Source organism: Athene noctua, chromosome Z, assembly GCF_965140245.1.
Source record: "Athene noctua chromosome Z, bAthNoc1.hap1.1, whole genome shotgun sequence".
NCBI classification, from domain to species: domain Eukaryota; kingdom Metazoa; phylum Chordata; class Aves; order Strigiformes; family Strigidae; genus Athene; species Athene noctua.
In genome coordinates this window covers 84510047-84533866 of record NC_134077.1, presented here as the reverse complement: position 1 = coordinate 84533866, position 23820 = coordinate 84510047, and the positions used below count along the sequence as shown (strand labels likewise).

Here is a 23820-nt window from a genome sequence, read left to right as displayed (position 1 = left end):
GCCGCGCAGCAGCCAATGAGAGCCGCGCTCGCCCTTCCGTCCCGCCTTCCCCCGGCCGCTCCCGCCAACCGTGACCCCGTCTATCGCCGGCTGCCAATCCTGGCCGTGGCCCCGCCCATGCCCCCCCGGAGGGGGCGTGGCCCAGGGCGCATTTCCGCCCCGCCGCCGCCCGCCGGAAGTGTGATGTGGCCGCGAGCGGGTCGCCATGGTAAGCGTGGGGCGGCGGGCGGGCGGGGGGCGCCTGCTCCGCTCCGGGGTCGCTGCGGGACCGGCCCCGCTCCCCTCCCGCTGGCGCTGCCGGTTTCCGCACCGCCCGGCCAGCCGCGTCTCTGTTGAGCGACGCTTCCCGAGCCCGGAGGCACCCCTGGGGCCTCTTACACCCCATCCGAGCCCTTGAACTTCCTTAGGGGCCGAGACCCTCGCCTCGCCGCGGGGGAACGAGCCCGGCCTAGTTGTAGCGTAAAGCCTCTCTTAGCAGCGGCCCAGTATTAACGCAGACCGGGCACGTCTGCGCCCCCATGGTCCCTTTCCCGCCCCCAGCCTGACACGTCTTCCATCGGTACGGCCTAGCCCGGGTTTTCTGCAGGGCAGCGTCCTTCCTTAGGCCTGCGGTGCATTGTCTGTCAGGATTAGTATTTCTCTCTCTTCTGACTGTCTGATTTAATGGATATGGTGATTGACATCTTGCTTCTTGAGCAGTAAGCTAAATCCTGACCGCCATTCTCATTTTTAGAGAATAGTATCAGAGGCCTGGGTCCATTTGCTGATGAAAAGTATGAATGGTGGATATAGAGTTGACCTAGAGGCTTATTATTATTGCCACTTACGTTTTTTTGTGGTTCCTGCCTTTTTTTCATCATACGGAGAATATGAATGGAGGATTTGTATTCAGGTTAAAGCTGTGCCATGAAATATTTTTGTCAGCCAAGGCAAACGTCTTTATATGAGCAGCATAGGTACATGATTTTAAAATTAAAAGGAAAACCAAAGCAATAACAACAAGCAGAAATGGTTTCCCCATACAAATAATTGTTTCTATGTAACATTTACTTCAACACAGAATTATTTAAGATGAGCATTTTCAAAATCTTCTAGAGTCACAGAATGGTTTGGGTTGGAAGGGACCTTTAGAGGTCACCTAGTCCCTTGTCTGCCGTGACCAGGGACATCTTCCACTAGATCAGGTTCCTCCAAGCCCCATCCAACCTGACCTTGACAGGTTATCCATTACCAGTGATGTATACAGTACAACTTCACTGAATCATTTTGTACTTCCCACGTATTTATTAAAAGATTAGTATCTCTTGAACTTTCTTATGGTTCAGTTCAAAAAAAGTTCCTAGGCTCCAGATCTTGTCACCAGCAGGAAATTGCTGGAAATTGCTCACCTGAGTATTTTTTGGCAGATCTTTTAGGTGAACCTGTTCTAATCTGTGGCTTGAAGCAGTGAACAAAGGGTTTTCATGATAAGAGGCATAAATTATCTCAGAAGATCTAAAACACGCATACAGAAAACAAGAGACAGAAGAGAATACCTCGCCTCTAATCAGTACCTTGAAAATGTAGATAGTATAGAAGTACATCACCTTGCTGTTTTTCATAATACTTAAAAGGATTTGCGACTGTAGGAGAGAACCATGACAATCAGTGAGACATTTACAGTGGTGAGTTTAGCACTTAAATACAACACTAATGTTTAGCAAAAAGATTATGGCAAGCGTGTGAGATCATGTGAGAATATTTTTTTCTCTGTCTATCCATGTTGCTTGTTAGAGGATATTCTGTATGCTTCCAGAAACCTGAAGAAAGACAGGATCTTTCAGTGATATTTTTCTTAAGATTCTGTGTTGAAGGAGGTAAAAATAAGATTCCTTAGCCTTGTTGTGTTTGAATTTCCTCAAGAAAAACAGTGACCTTCATGTCATATCCAGGAGTTTGGATTCTCCGTGATGCTACCTCTTGTGTCATGGCTCCTTAATAAGAATGTTGTCTTGTGGGATTAACAGTCATGATCTTTAGTTACTGACACTTTCTTTTGAGTTCACACTTGACTCTTGAGATAGGAAACAGCTGCTGTCTGTGTATTATCAAATGGAGTAGAGGAGAGTAGAGTTACACCTCCAGTTAGTTTTCTTTCTCCAAAGAAAATGAGCTGCAACTGTGGCAAGCCAGTAGCTCAGTGAATAGCATAATTTTTGAAGCATAATTTCCAAAGGACGTTATCCCTTGGAACTTTCCATCCCATTGTCTCCCAGGCTTCCTTACCACATCCTTACTAAGCAAGTCAAAACTTTTGCTGGGTGAACAGCCAGCTGCTGCCAAACATATATAAGCTGGCTTCTATCTGTCTTCTTTTATGTGAAAGCACAACTTTTGTTTATTTTTTTCCTGTTTGCTGCCAGTGAGTATAAAAAAAATACTTAAACCATCTTTGAAAGCAGGTACAAGCTGCTCAGTGGATTAAAAAGTTACTGGAAACAAAAAGGATACACTCTAATGACAGAGCTGCTTAATTTATTTAGAAGCAGTATACTTAGTTTAGTGACTTTTACAAATCATTGTCAGTTTATCCTGTCAACTGTTGAAATTTTATGTCTAAAAGCTCAACAAAACTTCCTAGTGGGGTTGAAAAAATTGCCAATGCATGTGGTGTGGTGAGCTGGAAGAGGGAAGAAGCCTCAAGTAACTTTAAAATGAACAATGACCTCTCACCTGCTGAAGGGTGGTCTGCACTTTGTAGCAAAAATGTGCAATTGTAGCAAAACATGAATACACATTAAAGAAAATCTTAGTAGACATGTTTTCTGTCTGTGATTGCAATTTGGTGATGAATAAAGCAAAGAATTGCAGAAAACTTCACAAAGATGGCTTCTTCCATTTCACCCTCTGGTTAGGACTGACCTTGCGCCCTGTATTACTGCAGAAAAAATGATTTGGGAATTTTCCATGAAGACAAACATTTCTGTCACAATCTTTGTTCCTGTCTTAGAATGGTGTTTATAGAAGGAAGGGGAATTGCTCATATAACCCATTGTAAAAACATTTATTAGTAAATACTAATCCAAACCAAGCTCTCAGATATAAACATACCAGAATTGGAGATGATGTTCTGCAAAAGGCTTTCAGGAGTCTTAAAGTACAAAGTTTTTTATTTGGCTTATTAAAAGTGACAAGGAGGAATCAATCCTGATTCAGATTTGCAAATAGCTTTGTTTTTATCATGGCCTGAAGGTAGATAGGATTAAAAACATCTAGTTTTTCTTACAGTCTTAAGGTGTCTGTGTATCGTGAATTTATCTTGGAATGATGGACATGTTTTTAGCCTCTCAGTAATATAATGCCATCAGGCATTAAATTTTTTTGATAAGAAGCAATTAGACTTGCAGGGAGTTACAGCTGCAGTAACAATTTTTTCATCTGATAAAGTCTTTGCTACCCAGCTAATCTGATTTTGCTGAGAATCTGAGGATTTTATGCCAAAACTGTAAGGCAAGAAGATGCTAGGACCTCCGTTTCTGCCAGTCATGCAACATGCAACTTGTGTCCCTGTACTTGACACTAACAGACCCCTGTGGCAGCTCTGCCGTGCCCCTAGCAGTAGGAGCAAACTGTTAATTGAGGACAAGGCAAGAAGGGTCTGCTCTCTGTGTACCTTTTCTCCTGTCAGAGAATTGAAAAAGAGAGAGAAAGGAGAACTAGGAGATGGGGTATGGCTAGGTAGGTACAGTGAAGTATGTTTTCTACACCAATAGTAATGCTTAGTAAATTTCATGCCATCTGTAAATACACTTGTAAATAGTAATGCAGTTGTGGAGTATGCATGTTGTGAGTTACTGCTTGAAGTGTTCAATATAGAGACTTTTGTGTCAGTGTACAAGATGATGTGAGAATACATCTTCAGTGTTTTGCTTCTGAGATTATAGAACAGAGAAAACTGTTTCTTTTGTCATTGTAAGATTAATCTCTTGATTTGATCTGGGTGCAGTGAGCCTACTTTTACAAATTTTACCACATACTTAAACAGTCCAGAATGCCAACAGTTGTAAGAAACCATTTATTTGCTGAGTGCCAGGCAGTTCTTACTATGCATCTTTGGCATTCTGTCTACTATTAAACATCTTCATTTTATTCAGTAGTAGCATGAGAAGCGGGGATCACATTTTTCCACAGCCAGTTTAAATTAAAAATGGGCTGATAATACATTGTAGATTTTCCACTCATGATCCAAACTCTAAGTTGAACAAAAAAGGAAGTTATCATAAAACAGTAAATGTCACAATTTTTTGATTGACTGCATCATTTGATACCATGCGTATCCACTGATAGCTACAGTGTTGAATACACTTTTCTGCTGATGCACAGGGCTTGGTGTTCAAACTCACTAGAAGTTTTCATTTTCAACATTGTGACCAGGGAAGGAAGGTGGAATCAGCTGGCGTCTTGTTAAAAATGTTACCTGCCTTACAGATGCTAAGAATTCAAATCGCATACCTGAGCTCTGCCTAACAAGAGACCATGCCCAGAGCCATGGGACAGCAGAGGCTTAGCAGAGCTTTTCATTATTTCTTGACTATGTTTTTTCCTGATAGAGAAGTATTTGTTTTTCATGTTTTAAAGAGGTAGTTCTACTACTAACAACAAAAAAAGTATATAAATAGTATACATAAAATGTTATTAACTTTTTTAAATTCTTAGGTAAATTAAGAGATAAGCTTTTTGTGCAGCCCTTAGAGCAGAAAGAGCATACTATACCTTTACTGCATGCAGGAACTTCTTAGGCATTTTGTAAAGATGCTGGAGAAGGCAGTTCAGCTTTGAATTGTATAGGCTTTCTGTGAGGATAAGAGACATTCAGAGAAATAGAAGGCATGTGTTTTTTTCCTATTGTGCTATGGACCCAGTATCTAGTTTTTGATTGTTAACATTGATAACATTATTTTTCTAAATTTATCAAACACTGGCAGATAGGATATTAGCTGTATTGCAATTGTCAAAGTATTCAGTACAACAAAGCAAAAATATTTCAGCATCTTCCTTTTTGAGAACTTTGACTTTCTTCCATGTCCGTGTTCAAATTCCTGTAGCACCATCTGTTACAAACTCATGCTTTTTGCACACTGCTTTTATTAGAGTAAGGATGTCATCTGATTCAAAACGTGCTGGCGTGTTAGAATGACTTTTACCTCTTCCATTCACACACACAGTTTTTACTGTTTCTTAAGATTTTCTAGTAAATTTAAGTAATTTTAAACAAACTAAGCAGTGTGGCCTGCAACTTGAAAAGGGAGAGTTAGCTAGTTTGACAGAAACTATGGTGTTTGGTTATCAAAAACACAAGACTGATACAAGTTTATGATTAGGGATACTTCAGTGAACAGCAGAAGAAGTCAGAACTTACTCATTATGGGAGAAGATGTCTTTTTCTTTACATGGGTAATTTTTCACCTTCTGTTTGACTATACTCTAGAAATCTCTAATGCACAGTTTTTTAGGGCAGGAGAAGCAAAAGAGCTACAAATCAAGATTTATGTCCTTTTAAAGAGCTCTGTATCAATGGCTGAATATCACCTACTCCATTCATAGTTCCAGAAACTACCCTTAGGTTCCTTGTAACTCTGGAGAATATACTTCAGCATCCTAAAATGAGGATGATGAAAATTATTCCTATTATCTAATGGTGGAAGTGAGTAGAGAAAAAGTCTCTGTCAAATTGAAAACTTTATAATTTGCAGAGATGACATGGAGGAAGAGATACCTTTAGCTTTTACTGCTCCATCTAACATGTCTGTGTTTGTTGAGTAAATATATGGACATATACAGCTATGTGTTACAGTAACCCTAATAAAAAAGCTTTCACTTTTTTACTTTGTTTTTTATTGTAAGATTTTTGGTGAAATGCTGCATCTGCTAGTTGCTTACACCAAAAGTTCAGATGTGAAACTACAGTCTACGTATTGGAAAGAAATTCAAGTGATCATAGAATTTCAACATCGACACCTTGAGGTGTCATTTCAGTGTTCGTCTGTAGATTTGAATTTCAGTAAAAAAGCTAAATGTGTTGAAGTCAAGAGAGCTTTCGTAGGAGAGGACAACTGTTTCCATCTGTTAATTCATTATCTAATTGTTTAAAGAGATTGGTTATGTTTTACACAGATGTATTACTCTTCACTTGACTAAAAAGCATACTTGTTAGTTACTATGTGCTGTACTTGCCATTTAAATTAGACAACATGGTCAAGAAATGTCTAGGGGAAAGATTCCTTATTACTCTAATCAAGCCTTAGCCTAAATTTCATGACTGCGAAAACACATATATTTTACACAGAACTTTGAATATTTTAGACAGAAATGTGAATGAGCATTAAATATTGTACTTAATACTTACATTACTTCAAAACTGAACACTGGGGTAAATGTGCAGTAAACTTATAGTAAAAAACCCTATTCATGTTGGAGTAACCAGTAACTGCTAACTGGATGGTATTTGGATACTTAGTAAGCACAAACCAGCTTTGTCTAAACACCTCTTGCTTAAAAAAAGTGTAGTTTTTCCAGTAATCATTTCAAATTTAACTGATTTGCAAGTTTTGTATTTTTCTTACAGTTCTAATTAGCATGCCTCTTTTACAAACGCTTATTTTCTTTTCATTTTTATCAGATTACATTTGGCAGCAGTGGGAAAACAAATTGTTCCTGAATAAATTGGAATATAATATAATTATGTGCATGCTTTAATTAATTTTTATCAATGGCTTTGGCCTTCAGGTTGAGAGTAATCCTACATGTTCCGTTTCCTATTATTTTTCTCAATATTATGCTCCTAAAAATTAGATTGAGACCAGGGAAATAAGTATTTCAGTACCTAATGGAAACCATAGATAATAAGCATTTTCTTTTTCAGCTTTTTAAAGACCTCTTCATTAACGTTTCATAGATCGATTTCACTTTGATTTGAAGCCTACATTACTACTTTAGTGCAGGCTTTTACATTGTTATCAGCTCTTGCTTAACCATAGTTTTACTACAGTGTGAGCTCTTGCTTATAGTTTCATACAAGAAAGCTAGCAAAGCAATCGGCTATTGGCATTCATTTCTTCGGTCCCAGAGAACATAATCATCTATCAGTTCTATAAAGTTGAAGAGGAAAAATGAAAACTGTTTTAGAAAGATTGTATATTCTGCATCATATTACACGAGTGTGGTTATAATTTCTTTAGAATATTCAAATAATTTATCTGTGTTTGCCCACAATAAATTGATTATTATAATAGTATCCATGGGCCACAGTATAACAACTTGCTGACACTATTATGGCCTCTCTTTTTAATAGCATGCACAGATGAAACTATGGTCATGCTGCAGTCAGAGATAAAGTAATCATTTTGTAAATACTGGAAGTCTAGGGAAGATTAAGCTTTGGTTTCAGTGGTAAGTTTGTTGAGATAAACAGGGAATGCATTCATTTGAGGCTTTCTACCAACCCAAGGGGACTTGTATGGGGTTTATGTTCTCCTCCTTCATGTTTTGTTTTTTTCCCCTAGAACTGTCATATTGGGTGGTTTATTTCATTTAGAAGTATATCAGGCAAGGGGAGATTCAGTGGGTCCTTCCATGACACACACAGTTGCATCAAATCTTACAGTGTAATTTAGTATAGTGCTACCCAAGGGTTCTGTCATTAAGTGGTTCATAATTCTGTGGTGCTGTTTGCAAAGACATGGAACAGAACATTATCTGAATCTGGGAATGTAGCAGTGATGAAGCAAATAAAAAGTACAGAGGTAGATATATTGCAAAGTCTTGTCTATGACAGTTACTTTCTCCGCAGGAAAAAGTTTAGGATCAGTGCATCTGTTATGGCTGTGCTGATGGTGAATGCACATTAACCAGTGATCACTAAAACTTCAGGCAGTCATCTGAGTGTGCCCTTCCTTTCAGCACATTGAACTAAATACTTTTATAAAGTGCAAAAGTTGTTGATAACCAGAACTCTGAGATGCCTTTTTTTTTTTTCCCTCCTTCTCCCCAAGTGTAGTGAATTTAATGCTGACTAAATTGCAGGAATGACAACATTGTCTATAAAGTTGACAGGGGCTGTGCTGTGGGCTGTTATGGCCCATCAGGACTCCCTTTCTCAGCCACATAGGAAATTTTTCACTCTAAATCAACACTTACTAAAGTTTAGTAAACTTTATTTTGTAGTTTAGTATATTAAAGTTTTGTTACCACATACTGTTCCACGGATACCTTTTTACTCCATCCACAAGCTCCTCCTTCCCTCTTTCCTCACCCCAGAAAAAGGAGCTGTCGCACCATCTCCCAACCCTGTGTTGTACGACACTCGCCACTAGTGTCTTCCAGAGGCAACTGGAGACCATTTCTTTCCCTACAACTCCCTGTTTTGCCCCAGTATCCTCTGTGCCAACAGTGTTCAGATGTGGACCTGGTTGGGAATGCGTTCAGGTGTGTCTAGCTGTAACGTTTGTCTTCTAACTACCATATATTCACATGAGTATTTCTAATCCACGCCACCTCTTCCAGTCTGAACACAAGAACTTTTAGAGTGTTCATTATTTATTTCTATGGTGTATTATCTGGAATTATTCTTACAAAGATATGATATGATCAGGGAAATAATACTGAGGCATTTTTTAAGGTCTAATTTTGGTAAGGATTTAAAAGAGCCTTTAGGCATGTAGCTCTCAAAGCTAAAATCCATGGTCTTAAATTTCTAAAGACTAATGAAAAAACTTGCTCTTGCAAGTTCTGCTGAATACAATGCCTCATTAGTGCTGCAGGTGATGTGATAGTGTTCCACAGCTACCTGGAGACAGACCGGTGGAGAGGGAGGGGGTGAAAAAGTGTAATTACTCGAGTAACACAGAATAACTACTAAGGTGTTTCCACCATATCAGAAATGTGCTAAATGCATATGTAAAAAGTTTCAGTGTATATAATTAAAGCCTAGCTTGCACTGGCTAATTCTTTTCTGCATTTTCAATCAGAGTCTTGGGAAGTTAGCTGTGTTTTCACCAGCATGTGGACATAGTCTAAAAGATAGCATGAATTTCTCCATGTGTTGAAATTTCTTTATAATGGGAATGAGTCTCACAGGGTCTACATCAAGCCTCTCGGCACATTTGAAAAATTCTAATTACTTCTGGATCAGAGGAACGCAGTTTAACCAAATGAACTGCAACCCACCTACATTACAACATTTTCCAAAGAGCTTGGTATGTGAGTGCAGTATTTTTAAAAAGGCTTCCGAGTAATGGATGACTCTTACAGCAGCTTTTAATTACATCAGTTTGAGCAGCTGGGTGTAAAACACCCTTTTCTGTAAATTTGGCTAGGCCATAAGAATTACTTGAGATTTGAAATGTGAAGCCATCTACTTCAGAAATAAATTTTCATTTCCAGTTTAAAATTGTATACAAATTTTAAAATATGCATGTCTGTCCTTTTAAAGTGACTGAGTAGTAGAAGTGCAATTCAGAGCACATTTCAGTGGGATGGCATCTGTAATTACAGCAGTGCCCTGTGCTGCATATCTGGAGAAGCACGTGAAGAGCCCAACAAAGAACAATTATGTACTGCCTCTATTGATTGACTAATAACACATTTCATGAGTATACATTTACAATCTGTGCTTAAGAGGAAGCAAGTGTGCCCTTCTGCCATTTTCATATGTTGAGGTACCCAATACCGCCAGTCTTCCTGGGAAGCAGCTGCAGGAGAAAGCTTGCAGGAATTCATGGGAACTGAGCTCTGGCAGGCACTGCGTTGTGAGATGTGGACAGCAGCTGTCTCTCCCGGAGGACTGATCAAATTAATCAGTAGGTAGGGAGTATCTGGCTTTGCTGAGAGGCAGACACTCCTGGATCTGGCCCTGTCATGCTCCGAGAACTGCAGGAGCCAAGAGATGCTGCCTCGTTAGTCCTAAGAGTTGCCTCTGAGGGGGAATTGAGAATTTCCTTGTGTTCTGAAGTTGGCAAAAGCTTGTCCTTAGTATGAAGGCAAGAGTCTACAGATAATGATGGGCAGTGTTTTGTCCTCTGTGGATAATCTGTCATTACTTATGACGTGGTAGAAGAGAAATGGTGACTCAGCTAGCTAAGCTAAAATACTAAACTAAACATGATTTAGCAAATGCTCAGCAGAAAAGCAGGTAGCCTCACCTGGAGGACCATGAGGGCTGGCTTTGGCTGTTAGATTAATGCTCCACTCCTGTAATGTCCCCTCTTCATGTTCTCACTCATCACAGAGACATTTCTGCGTGTCAGCTGCTGTATATACTTGCCATTTACTCTGTTACTTTTCTCCACTGCCTGCCTTCTCTCTTAATCCTAATAATCACATTTTCACCCTGCCCCTTTGTTGTCTCGTGGGAGAGTGTCATAGAAAATGTATGAGGAATGAGGGGACTGGCTTGGAAATTTTGCTCCTGCAGAAGGTTGGCACATGCAAGAGGGCTTCTGCTTCGGGCAGAAGGGGAGAGTCGTACAACCACTCCAACAGCTAATGCTGCTTTTGAGGTCAAGGATGCTGAAATATCTCATAGAGGCCACAGAGGCAGAGTTGTTCATTTGCACCTTGAGCCTCTATCCTGTTCCTTTTTAATGGGTAGCTCCTCACCCATGCATGGCCTGCTAGACCCCCTTAATTTAGCCATTTAAATTAGTCTGTGTATCCAGCCCTGTCTAGTGCATGTATTCAGGCTGTCAGTTGTAGGTATGTTCCAGTATTGATTCATGTGATTCATTAACACTTCTACATAAGCTAAGATTGTATTTTTTTCTTTTTGTTACATTTTAGATCTCAAAGGGGTCACAGATGTTCAATGGTTTTGCCTCCAAGAGACCACTTCTTTTTTTCTCTCTTAACTTGCTGTAGTGCAATACTGAACTGAAATACGGTGATTCTCTTTTATAATTCTCCTTAACTATTTAGACAAATTTGATTATCAGAGCTTCAAAACATTAGAATTTTGTGACATAGGAAGTGCGCTTAGATCAACAGAAATGTGCCTCAGGCTGTGGAAATGGAGCTCTGATGTGCTCTTAAATCCCACCAGGTTCTGCTTGAAGAAGGAAACTACAATGTAGTATCTCTTCGTAAGTGATAAATGTTTACACTTAATTAAATACTACTACTCAGCCTTCTGGAAAAAATATGAGGTACTTAGACACACATTTGTCAGAACTCCAGAATGAAGAGGGAATTCGTTGTATTTGCTTTTCCATTTGTTTGGAGTTCAGATTAAATAGAATTTGCAAATTAGGGTAGGTAAGCAAAGAGAAAATAAGGCTATTTGAAGTCAGCAATTGTTTAGTATAGTACCTGGTGCTGTTAAGTTGACCAAAATGTCAGTTGAGACATTTTAAGTTAAAACCCAAAATAATAAAACTGCAGCTTCGTGTAGCTGGATTATTTTCACACTCGAAGAAGAATCTGAGTCTCAGATTTGGGACTAATTATTAGAAGCTACAAATCACAAGGACTGATAGGCAAATATTTCTACAAAAAGTTCCAGTGAACCTATTGGGGGGAAAAAAAAAAAAAAAAATTGCATTATTTATTGGAATGGTGATTGTGGCACTTGCTGGAAATCAGCATGAGCCATGTTTCTTCAGATTTGGTACTTGGCTATGAAATTACTGCAGTCTTTCATGAGTACCTTCTCTCCCCCCATAATGTTTGTATTTCTGGAAAAGACTGCTTCACATAAGTAATGATAGTTGTTTATAAGTTAATGTTGGCCACACAAGGCTCAGACTTCAGTTAAAAAAATATGTTTAAGAGATGCACTTACTGCATTTTATTAATATTTTAAACTTAAGCAAATAGCCAGATATTGTAGCAGTTTCTCAAGAATTGTGTCTTTGTAGTGCTAGTTGGCAAATTAGTATCAAACAATGAAACTTTATTTCTCCATCCTAAGACAAGTCCTCTGTTTATCCAGCATTTTCCATGTAATTATCACTTTTAAAAAGGTGTTTACAGTAAAGATGTTTTAAATTTAAAATCAAAATGTGATTTGAAAATAAAATTAATCTGTTATCTTTTTGTAGTTCAGGTGGGCTTAATTGTATGTATTTCTACAAATCTGTTTAATTTTGGGCATAGTCTTCATAAAGTCTACATATGTCTTGTTATTCTCTGCCTTGGCTGCCACTAGTTTACTTGTCAAATGCTCTGCACCTCCACCTTCACCACCACCACCGTAAACCGCAGTTACACATAGTCTTGGCTGAGAGGGAACATCTGTTTTCTGTAACTCTTAACCTGCTGCTAATGGGTTTCCACAAACTGGCTTTGGAACAGGTGCCTGGAAGCAAAACTATAAGGTTACCATTTTCCCTGCTGTCTTTTTACCCTTCTTGGGATGGATTGAGAAGGAAAAACTGTTCTTCCATTGTGTGCAGTGGGCTGTTAAAAAGAATTTCTGGCTCACTGGCATTGTAGGTTTCATTTTTGTTTTTAATGGGAATTGTCTGGGGGATCACCTCTATTTTCTCCAGTATACAGTAAGAGGGGTTTTTACTGCAAAGATGTAATTTTTCTTTTCTAATTTTCTTCTGTAGTCTGCCATCTTCAACTTTCAGAGTCTACTGACTGTGATCTTGTTGCTCATATGTACCTGTGCCTATATCAGATCCTTGGCTCCCAGCTTACTGGACAAAAATAAAACTGGGTACGTAGTCTGATCACTTTAAAAATGCACAAGCTGCTTGGTTTTAACTGGAACATTTTATTATCTTCTAATGGGTATGTGATGATACAAATCCTATATTGAAAAATTTCTCACTCCTTTATAAAAATCTTCATTTTGTACCTTACAATAGAATGCAATAAGATATTTGCAAGCACTTAAGTTGCAATTTTGTAGTAAGAATTTATTAACTAACAAAGCCAGCTAATATTGTTTTATTAGTTATTATCTAGAATTTCAACTTTCTTGTTAAATATTTATTGAAAAATACAGAAATGAGTGACAGAAAGAAAACATTCTCCTATTATGTGGCAATTGCTGTAATGATTTATTTTGATTCTTAGGGTGGGTAAGAAAACATTAACAGCAGAAGCTGGCTTTTTGTTCATTTTCAGCATAGGCGTTTTGGTGGTACAAGTACAGCTTTAGCAATAATTTGTAACTAAAAATAATTCGTTTTTCAAATAAGCAACCCTACCCTTACGTATCATCTCTTTAAGTCGTTGTTTTGTATTCTCTAAGATGAAAGAATTGGTAGAAGAGTTTTTGAAAGCTTCTACAAAACCTATTTTATTTGTCCTTTGGCCACTCCATCTCTCACTTTTATTCCTAAAGCACCATGTGTCTAGGTGACCAATGTTTTTCTCCTTTGTGTTCCCTGTTCTCCTGGAATGCACTTAATGTTGTGGGGCCAATACGGCTGCAAAACAGTTCTTCTCTACCCTGCTCAGCAGCACAGTTCTTGGAGTGATGGGAAATGGGGACAGCCACAGAGCCAAATCTGTGCCTCACGCTGTTAATACCCATTTACCTTTTTGGCTTACCAGTTTTCTTTGTGCTACAAAGAATGTGACTGGATGTTGGGTGCAATCAGCAGTATGCAGAAACTTGATTTAAATACTGTGATTTTAAAGTAAGAATTGGGCAATTTTGACCTAGAAACCACTGAGGCTGTCTATAGTATTTCAGTAATGCTGTCACCCAAGGTTAATACAAAGGAAATAATATTTATAGAAGTAGGAGGTAGCTCTGGCTGGTAATGTTTTAGGTGGAAAAAACAGACAGGCTTTTGGGCGCTGACTGTTTGACTTGTCCACTTCTTCCATTAGATCATTTGCTGTTAAAAGAAAATGTTTTTTCCCTGAGTATCTTCTGTCACTTCTGCATTAGATTTTCAGAAAAAGTGTCAAGTTTAAGTAGACTCTTGTCACCAAGAACCTTGAGTGTTTCTCTTCTGAGAACCTATATTGTAATTGACCTCTGGAGTTGCTGTTTTATCACACAGGTTTTCTTCTAGGAGTGTAAGATATCCAGAGAATGCTAGCTTTTTTTAAATTTGGAGTTGTAACATGAAAATACTTGTGTCCTTTCATATGAGGCCATGAGGTTACCACTGACATGAGAGATTTCTCTTGATAAAAAGAAAGATGGAAAGAAAGGATGACTTCATGAAGGACTTGGCGAGGGGAATTTGACTGCTAGTGGAAGATAACACAATAGTCAATGAGGTATACACAGTAAGAAGTAAGAATATTTATTTTACTGATTAAAATTTTAGTGCTGTTCTTGGCAAGAAGTATTTCCTTTAATCTGGAGCTACTTTGTTTATTCTTGAGGCAAATCTGTCTGGAGTACAATAGAACTCCCTTCATAAAATGTTTTCAAAGGGTGCTGACACAGTGGAGGAGTTGGGTGTTTGATCAGTACGTTTGTATTTATATAGATGTTGAACATAATATTTTATTTTTGTTTTATATATACGTATGTAGACTGCTTTGTACTGGAGAATAAAACCTTGTCCTGAAAGCAATGAAATTTGTTTCCTGAATGGTAGATGTTTACATGGAGCTCATGTGCTGTTAAACCCCTGTCCCTCTTCACTAACATATTCCATGCTCAAATGGAAATGTCTAGACATACTGGATAAAATAAATTCTAGTGATATTTCATTTTACCGCAGAGATGATCTTACCTCATTATTCCTGCTCCAAATTAATAGCATAAAAAAGTAGCAATAAAATATTAAAGTGACAGAGAGGAGAAATGTTGATAGTTATTCACTACATTTCTGAGTGGTAACTTCAGTGAAGATTTAAATCTGTTGATAGCAAGTAAAGAAACATGTTTCTGTTGGTTGAGAGACTGCGTTGCAAAGTGATGTCACCCATCCTCATAGCACTGTATTTTATCCATTGACTTCTGCCAAAATGTGCCTTTTCCTACCAACCCAAACAGAATTTTAAACCTTCGTTTTCCCTGACGCATCCTGAGTGTTTCCATGTGCTTTGTCCTGAGCAATAGCATTTAAGGTTGGGAAAGCAAGTGGAGATTTACTGTTTCATGCTAACCAGAGGAGAATGCGTACCACAACATAATTCTCTCCTCCCTGCTAACCAGAAAGATATGTTAGCTTATATGTGCTGGAGATTTCCTTTGACTTGCCATAAGCATTGCATTGGACTATCTCCCACACTCCCTCCTTCAGTGGCAGCAGGGTTGTCCTGGTAAACACATGGCAGCTGCATCTTGCAGCATTCCCAGTCTAGCAGCCAAAGTCTAAAGCCCCGCTAACCCTTCCTCATCTTATTCGATTTCATTTCTTTGGATTTTTTGTTCTCCAGGTAACCAACACCAATTTCATGATCAGTGCTTTTAACATTAACACTAAAAGCCAAAAATCTGTAGCAGTTCGTGCACATTTGACTTGTGGCTGCCAGAAAACAGTAGGTATGCAAGCCAGACTGACATGTTTCACCTGCATTAAAACAACAGTGAAGATGAAGGGGAGAATAAGGAACAGTGCAATTACTTTCAGTAGTTGCTTCAGGAGGAATTATTTTGGAGCAGATTCATTCAAGGCAGCATCATTTCTGTAATAATCGAACAGGTTTTGACTTGAAGTGGTACATGTTGTGGGCCTGAGGTGAACAGTAATGGAAAAATTCAGGAGAGCAGACATCCTGCACAGGCTTTTCTTCCAGTGCAAGTTCCCCAGTTCATTGAGAGGCTGTGATTACATCTGTTTAGAAGGTCCAGATTTCAATTTGCTTTTGCTCAGCAGCAAACTGTGTTTACAAACAGATGTATGTTCCAATAGCAGCACAAGCCTCTTAAATAGGTACTGTTGTTACCTGTTGGAAGGCTTGTCAGTGGTGACTTTGTTAACTGCAGTAAAGGTAGTTGATGAAACCCATATTGTAACTGTTTTGTACTTCCCACATCAGAAGGGAAAATTCATATTTTCACCAAAAAGGGGTTTTTCTAGGGCTAGGAACAACATACAGTACTTCAGTTATAACTTTACATTGTTACACACACTTAAAAAAACTCTTGAGAAGGCAAAGAAATAACCTTGCTGAGATTGTGAGGCAAATTCAACAGATTTACAGACATTCTGAAGGAGTTAATATTTTTTTTCCCAGTTAATATTCTTCAAATATGCATATAAAAAGGACAGTAATGTTTTATTTCTTTTCGTTCCCGGGCAAGTTTGTGAGAGATGGCAACATGAGATGCTGGGCTGCTGAAGTTTTTGTGTTGGTTTTGCAGCATGCGATCTGTAAATCTAAATTTTACAGAAGGTAACAACAGCTTTGAAAGTCTGAAGTGCCATTCACACCGTACTATGGGGCTGTGTATTTTGCTCTGTAAGATTTACACATGAATGCCTCTGTACCTGCATGCATCTTCAAAAATTGAATAGATGTTTTCAGGTTACTTTACGACCTCCTAGCCTGGTAAAATGTGGTGGTTGACATGCAGGGATTATTACTTCTGCTTGTGGAGCTATATAAAAGCAGAAAAAAATGAGCTTTGACTATATAGAAATACTTTTGGCTTGAGGTAAAACTATCTAAACCACAAACAAAAAAGCCTCTTTTCTAAAAATGAAAATGCTGCAATGCCGTTCACAATAAATTGGTCAGCAAGGGGTACGTCGATCAAAAAAGCATTTCGCTTTGACTTCGAAAACCTCAGTCACTTACTGCTCTTGGAACATTTGGTTCTCACCTGCCTGACACCAGACCTTTGTTTCAAAAATAAAGGGGAGGCTGCTAAGTGGAAAGAGGGAGAGATGCTGAATTAAACTAAGAACATAAAAGAGGCCATAAAATATGTAGTGCAGAAATTCTTTTTTAAAAGTGCAGGGTGTGCTGGTTGCTGAAGTATGCAGGAGCAAGTGGCCCAAAACTACCTGTCTGCATTTAAGCAGGCAAAAATGAGGCAATTATCAGAGCCCAAGAAAGGGGAAAGACAGATAATCAAACCATTATGGGTAGGGGTTCAGAGCACTGTGAGAAAGCACTTGGAGAATTGCCATCACAGCAGGTACAACCTCACAGATAGTGTAGGCTGGCATTACTGCTGATAGACATACTGGAAGAAGGAGGAAAAATAATCGTGGAATTTTTGGGTTTTTTTAGTCCATAGATCTATAAATAGTTAATATAGTTGAATACAGATGTTTTTACTGCATTGCAACCAGTCATACTATGAAGGAAACCTTTCTGTAAAGAAGCTTTCAATGCAGTTTTCACCATCATTTGAAAGGCTGAAATTGAACTGGCTTTTAGTTCAGGGTGCTTTAGTAGTATTCCCATCTTCCTCCTCGGATTCTAAAGCAGTTCCTGGTCTTGCTCCTCTTGAGCAGTCAGTGTGAGGTTATTTTAGTTACACAGAAAAATTACAAAGTTGTGGCATACATGCTTGTATATGCCTTTGGATGTGCTCTGAATAGTTGAATCCTGCTTTTCTCCTTTGTTATTTTACTTGTGAGAGTAAATGTCCTGGGCAAGCAGCACTGAGAGACATGAGCAAGGTAAACCTTGGTAAAAGAGTAAAAACAAACATGAAGAATTGTTTTCTTATTTATTTCAATGCAAGTACTCTATACCGGATTGCACATATGAGTATGGTTTTCTGGAAAAGGCATTTTTATCTACTATTGCTAAGGGAAATACAAAAGACACTACAAAGAATTTAATTTAAAGTACTCAGGTTTATTATATCTCATACCTGTAGGAAAATTGCTTCAAAATCTTAACATACAAGGTTTCTCATATACAATGATGTGGAGAGCTGTTGGTATTTCTTGCTCCAGTACTTTTCTAGTTCTGTTATTTTCATTACAGAATTTTCTGTCTGGGGTACTTTAATGTAGAATTCTGATGAAATCTTTAGATTTGGAACACAGACTGAATAAATGCATCTTTTTTCTTGTCTTGCATGTAAAAAGTCTTGCTAGACTTGGAAAGAGCTTTGTCGTGTTTAGTTCATAGCCTGTCTGTACCCCTCTGTGCAGGTACCAGGTGTTTTCTGATGTCAAGAAGAGTGTTAAGTCGACAAACTACTGTTGATTTGGATTGTTTTAGCATAGAAGAAAAAAATTCTTTGACTTAAATTATTTTTTTAAACCAAGAGACTAATGAATTTATTTTATCTTTACAGACTATTGGGAATATTCTGGAAATGTGCCAGGATTGGTAATATTTTTTTCTTTTAAATCTTTTAAGACCAGTGCTTTATTTCTAGAGTATGCATTATTTATTAGGATAATGTTTCCATGTAGCAATGAAACTCATACTCACACACTGTCTTTAAAGATGCGGGTTTTGCCTCCATGAAATACCGGGGCAGGTGGGGCAGGGTATGACTATCTTTCTTAACATCATGGAAGCCTGGATTTTCTAATGTCAGTTCATATATGTGGTGTCATATTTGCAAAAATATTTTGCGCTTTTTACCACGTGAAATAACTAAGGACATACTTCTTATTAACATACAAAGAAATCAGTGATTCCTTATAAACTGCTGTCTGTTTGAAATTCAAATGGACTACTGACAAAAGCCAGATACTTACCTTATAGTAATAAAAAAAATGAATTCTTAATGCGGTAAGGTTCTGTTTAATCACAAATGTCTTTTTGCTGTCCTCTCTTTAGTTAGTTTCTGTGCACTTTTGAATTACACAAAGCTGTTAGTGTCCAGTGGCATCTATATGCAGACTGATCAGCTCTATCTGATTTTAGACATTTTCCCATAACACTGATAATTATATTTATTTTAATCCTTAGTGCGTATTTATTTTGAGAATGGGAATGTGCAACAGGAGTTCAGTGTTAGCATTAAGGTATATCCAGGATTTTTAAAAAATTACAAATCCATCATCAAAACAGTCTTCTTCAAATTGCATTGTTAATGCAAAGTAGAAACATTGAACTTGTAATTCTAGATCTTCCTACTTGTCATTGAACCTAAAGAAAAAATGTATGGTTCCCTTTTCTGCATTCTGAGGCTTTGAAAGGGACATGACATACATTTTTTCAGTATGTCAAAAAGCATTGACTCAAAAAACAGTTTTTTGTGAAGACCTGTTGTTAAAATGATTGCAGATATTGTCCTATTTAGATAATAGACATGGCAGAACCCATTTTAGTATTGTAATTGAAGGATACTGTCAAGGTGGCAGCTGTCAGAAATTAATTTTGAGCTATACCGGGAAAAAACGATGAAGAAATTCAGCTGTGTTAAGGTGTGTTGAAGGTTGAAGAGAACACCCTACCTTACCTTACAGTCTTCTTTTTAGTTAATAAACACAAGCATATTTTTTCTGTTAGCTATGCACAGCAAACACTTTAAAAAACTATTTAGAAGAGTACACAAAAGGTTTTATGAGGTCCCTGTCAACTTGATAGAGTTAAGAACTGCAGTTCATCTAGAATATAGTCTTGCTTTGCCATTAACATGTTTGCATTTGCTGCATCCAAGGTAATGCATGCACTCTTGTGCCCCATACTAAACTACTTACTTTTCTCTTTTTCATGTAAAACACTAATTTCTTTTCAACTTACATCTGTAGTGGTCCACTCTGACTTTGCTTTAGCCTGACAAATGAGAAGGTAGCATTTTAGCATTCCTTCTGTATTTTTCCTTACATAACAGTACCATATCCTCAGTATGGGAAATAGGCTTTGAAGATGATTCCGATCATTTTATTTGTGTTAATCACAAAGGCATGTAGAAAATGTAGGCTTTAAAAAATGAAAATGCATACTGGTTTCCTTTACATTTAACGTGCCCGGTATGTTTAAACAACCTTTTCACATTTCCATAAGATTTTAATAAACATCAAGTGGTTACATATTTACAAAATTGTGCAAAATTATGTTTAAGCCTGCCACATGGTGATTTCTCTTTTAAGAAAATTAAGAGCAGGAAAGTATAACCCATATGAAAATTGTAATACTCTAACTGTAGGAGGTGGACTTCCTCAAAAATTTATTTTAAACAGATGTGACACTGCAGACATTAATTCATTCACTTATTTGAAGTTTAATTAAATATATGCCAGATCATGACAACATCTAGTAATGTCACCATGGCAGGCACTCCTGCTTATGGGAGGTGTCACTGTATTTTATTTTTCTTTTTCATTGAAAAGTTTGTCCCTCCTGTATTTGAAGGTTCTGCTGGTAAAAAAGACTATTTTGTTCTGAGGATTACACCTATATGCTAGACTTGGGAGCCTTGGCAGTCTTGTTTCTTTAATGTTTCCCTCAAAACTGTGTCTCAGAAAAGATGGTTTGTAGTAAGACAGAAGACCTTGCACAGGAAAAGGAAATTGAACTCTGTTTAAAGCAAACAGCTCCAGCTCTGACTTTATGTTTCTGAATGCGTAAAACAGGAATCTTCTCCCTTTAAAGAGTCATTGCTCTCTTAACACTTCCTGACAGTTTTGTAGGCTGGACGTACCATCCAGGGGACTCTCTGCTCTCCAGAGAAAAGTCAGTGGATTCATGAAGTGTAATGCTTAAGTAGAAGAATAAAAACAGCTGTCTAATTAAATGGAGGAAGTGCCCATGTAAATAGGTAGCAGTCTGATTAGTATTACTGATATTCCCTTGATAGTGTGACAGTTCCCTACCTGAGATTTTTTTTTTTTTTTTCTGTAGTTTATTTGGTGAACAAGAGACCTCTGTAACATTTTGTTCTGGACCAAATGACTGAATAGATCTTTCTCAATTGACTTTGCCACCAAATATGAGTGTTAACAGAGTAAGCTTAACTTTCATCCATGGTCTGCCCTGGAAAACTGTGACAGTAATTTGGAAGAGTCAGAAGGAGACATATCTGTGCAACTTCTGTAATCTGTGGATCATTTTTATCACTAACCTGAAAATCTATGGACCCAGACCCTCTCCACATGCTAAAAATATTGTGTCTCCCTAGCAAAGAAAAAAAAACAGGCATCTGTCCATGTCTGGGCCGCTGTGAGTTCCTCGGTCAGTTAGCTGGCTTCTATATGATACCATGCATAAAAGATGCATGCTACATATAGGAGCTGTCATGGCCAGACACATTGAGGTATACCTCCTCTCAGCTGACAGCAAACAGCTTTAGAGCAGTAGTAGCCCTTAGCCAAAACTGAGAACAGAGCCAGTAAAAGATCTGGTGTCTTGATCAGTTTTCCAACGCCTGCCTTCTGCCTCTCTTTGGCACTAAGAAATAGCAGCAATACTTTTTTTTTGTAATGTTTTCCTGGAAACTGAATCTCAGAAAATATGATTTATTGTAAGACAGAAGTCCTGCATTCACCTGTACTTAACACAAACAGCTCCAACTGTCTTTATGTAGCAATATGTCCTATCCTACATCTTTATTTCCCACACTCGTGCATGCTCATCCTCAGTACACAATTGTAGTTGTAATAGCATTTCTCCAGCTAGAAATGTTGAACATTAATTTGCATGTGCAATGGGAAAATTACCTTGTTAGGCTAGGAGCAGCCTAGATCTGTTTAGTCGTGCCTGAATTTTTGTTTTATTTGGGTTTTTTCCCTCCTCACAGGTGAACGGAAGAGCCCCTGCGTGGCTGTGTGCTGTGTCATGATGGCCTTCAGCATTCTGTTTTTACAGTAGCGACTGGAGAGTGTCCCCTACACCCTACTCCCAAACAGCAGAGTGTGGAAGAACTTCTGGCAGGAAGAGATGGGAAGGGGCCACCAAGTTTCCTCTCGCACGTTTTATAGCCTGTCTGTAGTGGGCACCCCCTGCTCCTGCAAACAGACCGTCATGTACAGTATTAGGGATCATAATGTAACTTAACTTCAGTTGACATGTACTTACTAATATCCAGTCAGTACTGAATCTCCTGATGCAGCTCTTGAAAAGGTGTCTGTTTTAGGGGAGCTTTTCTTAAACCATGCAGTTGAAAAGTTGAAAAGCCTTTTTTATTTGACAGACCTCTAATAAAAGTTAAAAATGATAAATCTAGGAATAGCAATAAGAGCACTCTTAAAAGAATAAAGAGCTTTGTTACTCTAGCATATGTTTATGAAGGTGTTTTTACTTCTTACTGCCTGAAAAATTCCTGTCGCTTTGTGATAGCTATACTCGCGTACAAAAAATATGACCCCTGGCCTAAGTTACATTCAGCTTTTATTTTCTAAACTTTCAATTCCTCAAATAATCTATCAGTATTTTTATTGTGGAGGTAAGGCAGGAATAAAAGTAGGGACTGTAATTGCAGTGATATCTGACTAGCTGCTGAGAAGGCACAGATGTGGGATTTGAGAACCTGGACTGCTCTCTATAAAACACTATGTGTATTCATTTTTAGAGATCTAGGTTTCAGGTAAATCATTCCCCAGGGTTGTGACCAAAGTATTGTGAGAAAAGGGTTCTAAAGGCTCTGCTGCTGTTGTTGTGTGTAATACAAGGTTGATAAATCATCTAAGTGAACAGTTAGCTTTGTAGGAATCTGCAGATAAGGAACTCACATGTCCCAGTATTCTAAAGGTGAAGAAAACAACTAAATTAGATTACACTCACTGTTAATATAAGATTAGATTACTGTCATGGTTTGAGCCCAGAGGGCACCTGAGCACCACACAGCCTCTCACCCACCCCTTCTGCCTCAGAACTGGGAAGGAGAAAATAAAAGACAGGAATGAAGATAAATCTGGGGAAGGGGTGTGTGGCTCACCCATTATCGTCATGGACAGAAGACAGATTTGTTAGAGGAAGAAAAAGCACATCAGTTTAGTTCAAGCAAACAACACTTAACAGACAGAGCGGGACAGTGAGAAGGTTTACCATAACTTAAAAATGCCTCTCCCACCCCGTCCTTTGTGGGCTCAGCTTTGCTCCCGATTTCTTTACCTTCTCCCCACCAGCAGCGCAGGGGATGGGGGGTGTGGTCAGTCCCACTGCTCCTTCCTCCTCAGGAGGAAGAGTCCTCACACTCTTCTCCTGCTCCAGAATGAGTTCCATCCCCCAGGAGTCTACAAATTTTCTCCGACAGGAATGGTTCCTGAGCTGCTGTGCCATGGATCACTCCTGCGTGTGCAGCTCTCCCGGCACAGAACTACAACAGCGGGGGCTGCTTCTCCCCTCAGAGTCCCGGCCTCCTTCGGGCACAGCTGCCTGCTCCGCTGTGGGCTCCTCCAGGGGCTGCAGGGCGGCATCTGCCCCACCGGTGCCCCCCATGGGGGCAGGGGGGGCCCTGCCCTCTCACCACGGGGTACAGGGGCTCTCTGCTCCAGCACAGCTCCCCCCTTCCTCCTCCTTCCACTGGCCTCGGTGTTTGTGTACGTGTCCTTCTTGTAAGTTATCCTCACAAGTCCCCTTCATAACTCCAACTCTTCCTTCTGTTTCCCTTCTTAAATTGCAGAGGCGCAGCCGCCATCACTAATGGGCTCAGCTTTGGCCAGAGGCAGGTCTGACTCAGAGCTGGGGGAGCTTCAAGAACCTTCTCACAGGGGGCACTGCTGTAGCCCCCTCCCCTGCTACCAAAAACCCCTCCACACACACAAACCCACCACAACTACCTTTAGTAATGCTTGCCATTAGCATTTATTCTATAATTTTGCAAACTTTCAGTAATCTAGTAACTTACTTCAATAGCACCTGACAGGTGTGTTTTCACAACTCAATGACATTATGTTGACTGCACTAATCATAGATTACCAGGTTGGAAGGGACCTCAAGGATCATCTGGTCCAACCTTTCTTGGCAAAAAAGTTGTCATCTGTCAGCAGAATTTTTTGTTCTGAAAAGGTGTGTGATCTGAATGAACTGAGCTGGCAATAAAACACACTGAAAAGGTAT

At 38.8% G+C, this 23820-nt stretch overlaps 1 protein-coding gene across 1 annotated transcript; it reads left to right on the top strand.

Annotated features, from left to right (window-relative positions):
* The first annotated feature begins 112 nt into the window (after positions 1-112).
* TMEM167A (transmembrane protein 167A) lies at positions 113-22037 on the top strand. The gene is made up of 4 exons (XM_074932601.1): positions 113-208; positions 12585-12694; positions 18161-18195; positions 21560-22037. Exons 1-4 carry the CDS (start codon positions 206-208, stop codon positions 21628-21630), a joined length of 219 nt encoding a protein of 72 aa, XP_074788702.1. The 5' UTR covers positions 113-205; the 3' UTR covers positions 21631-22037.
* Positions 22038-23820: the final 1783 nt, after the last annotated feature.

Excerpts from the sequence above, each read along its gene's own strand:
- TMEM167A (XM_074932601.1), top strand. Across the intron at positions 12,695-18,160 it reads CTGGACAAAAATAAAACTGG|ACTATTGGGAATATTCTGGA; the intron begins GTACGTAGTCTG and ends TTATCTTTACAG. Across the intron at positions 18,196-21,559 it reads CTGGAAATGTGCCAGGATTG|GTGAACGGAAGAGCCCCTGC; the intron begins GTAATATTTTTT and ends CCCTCCTCACAG.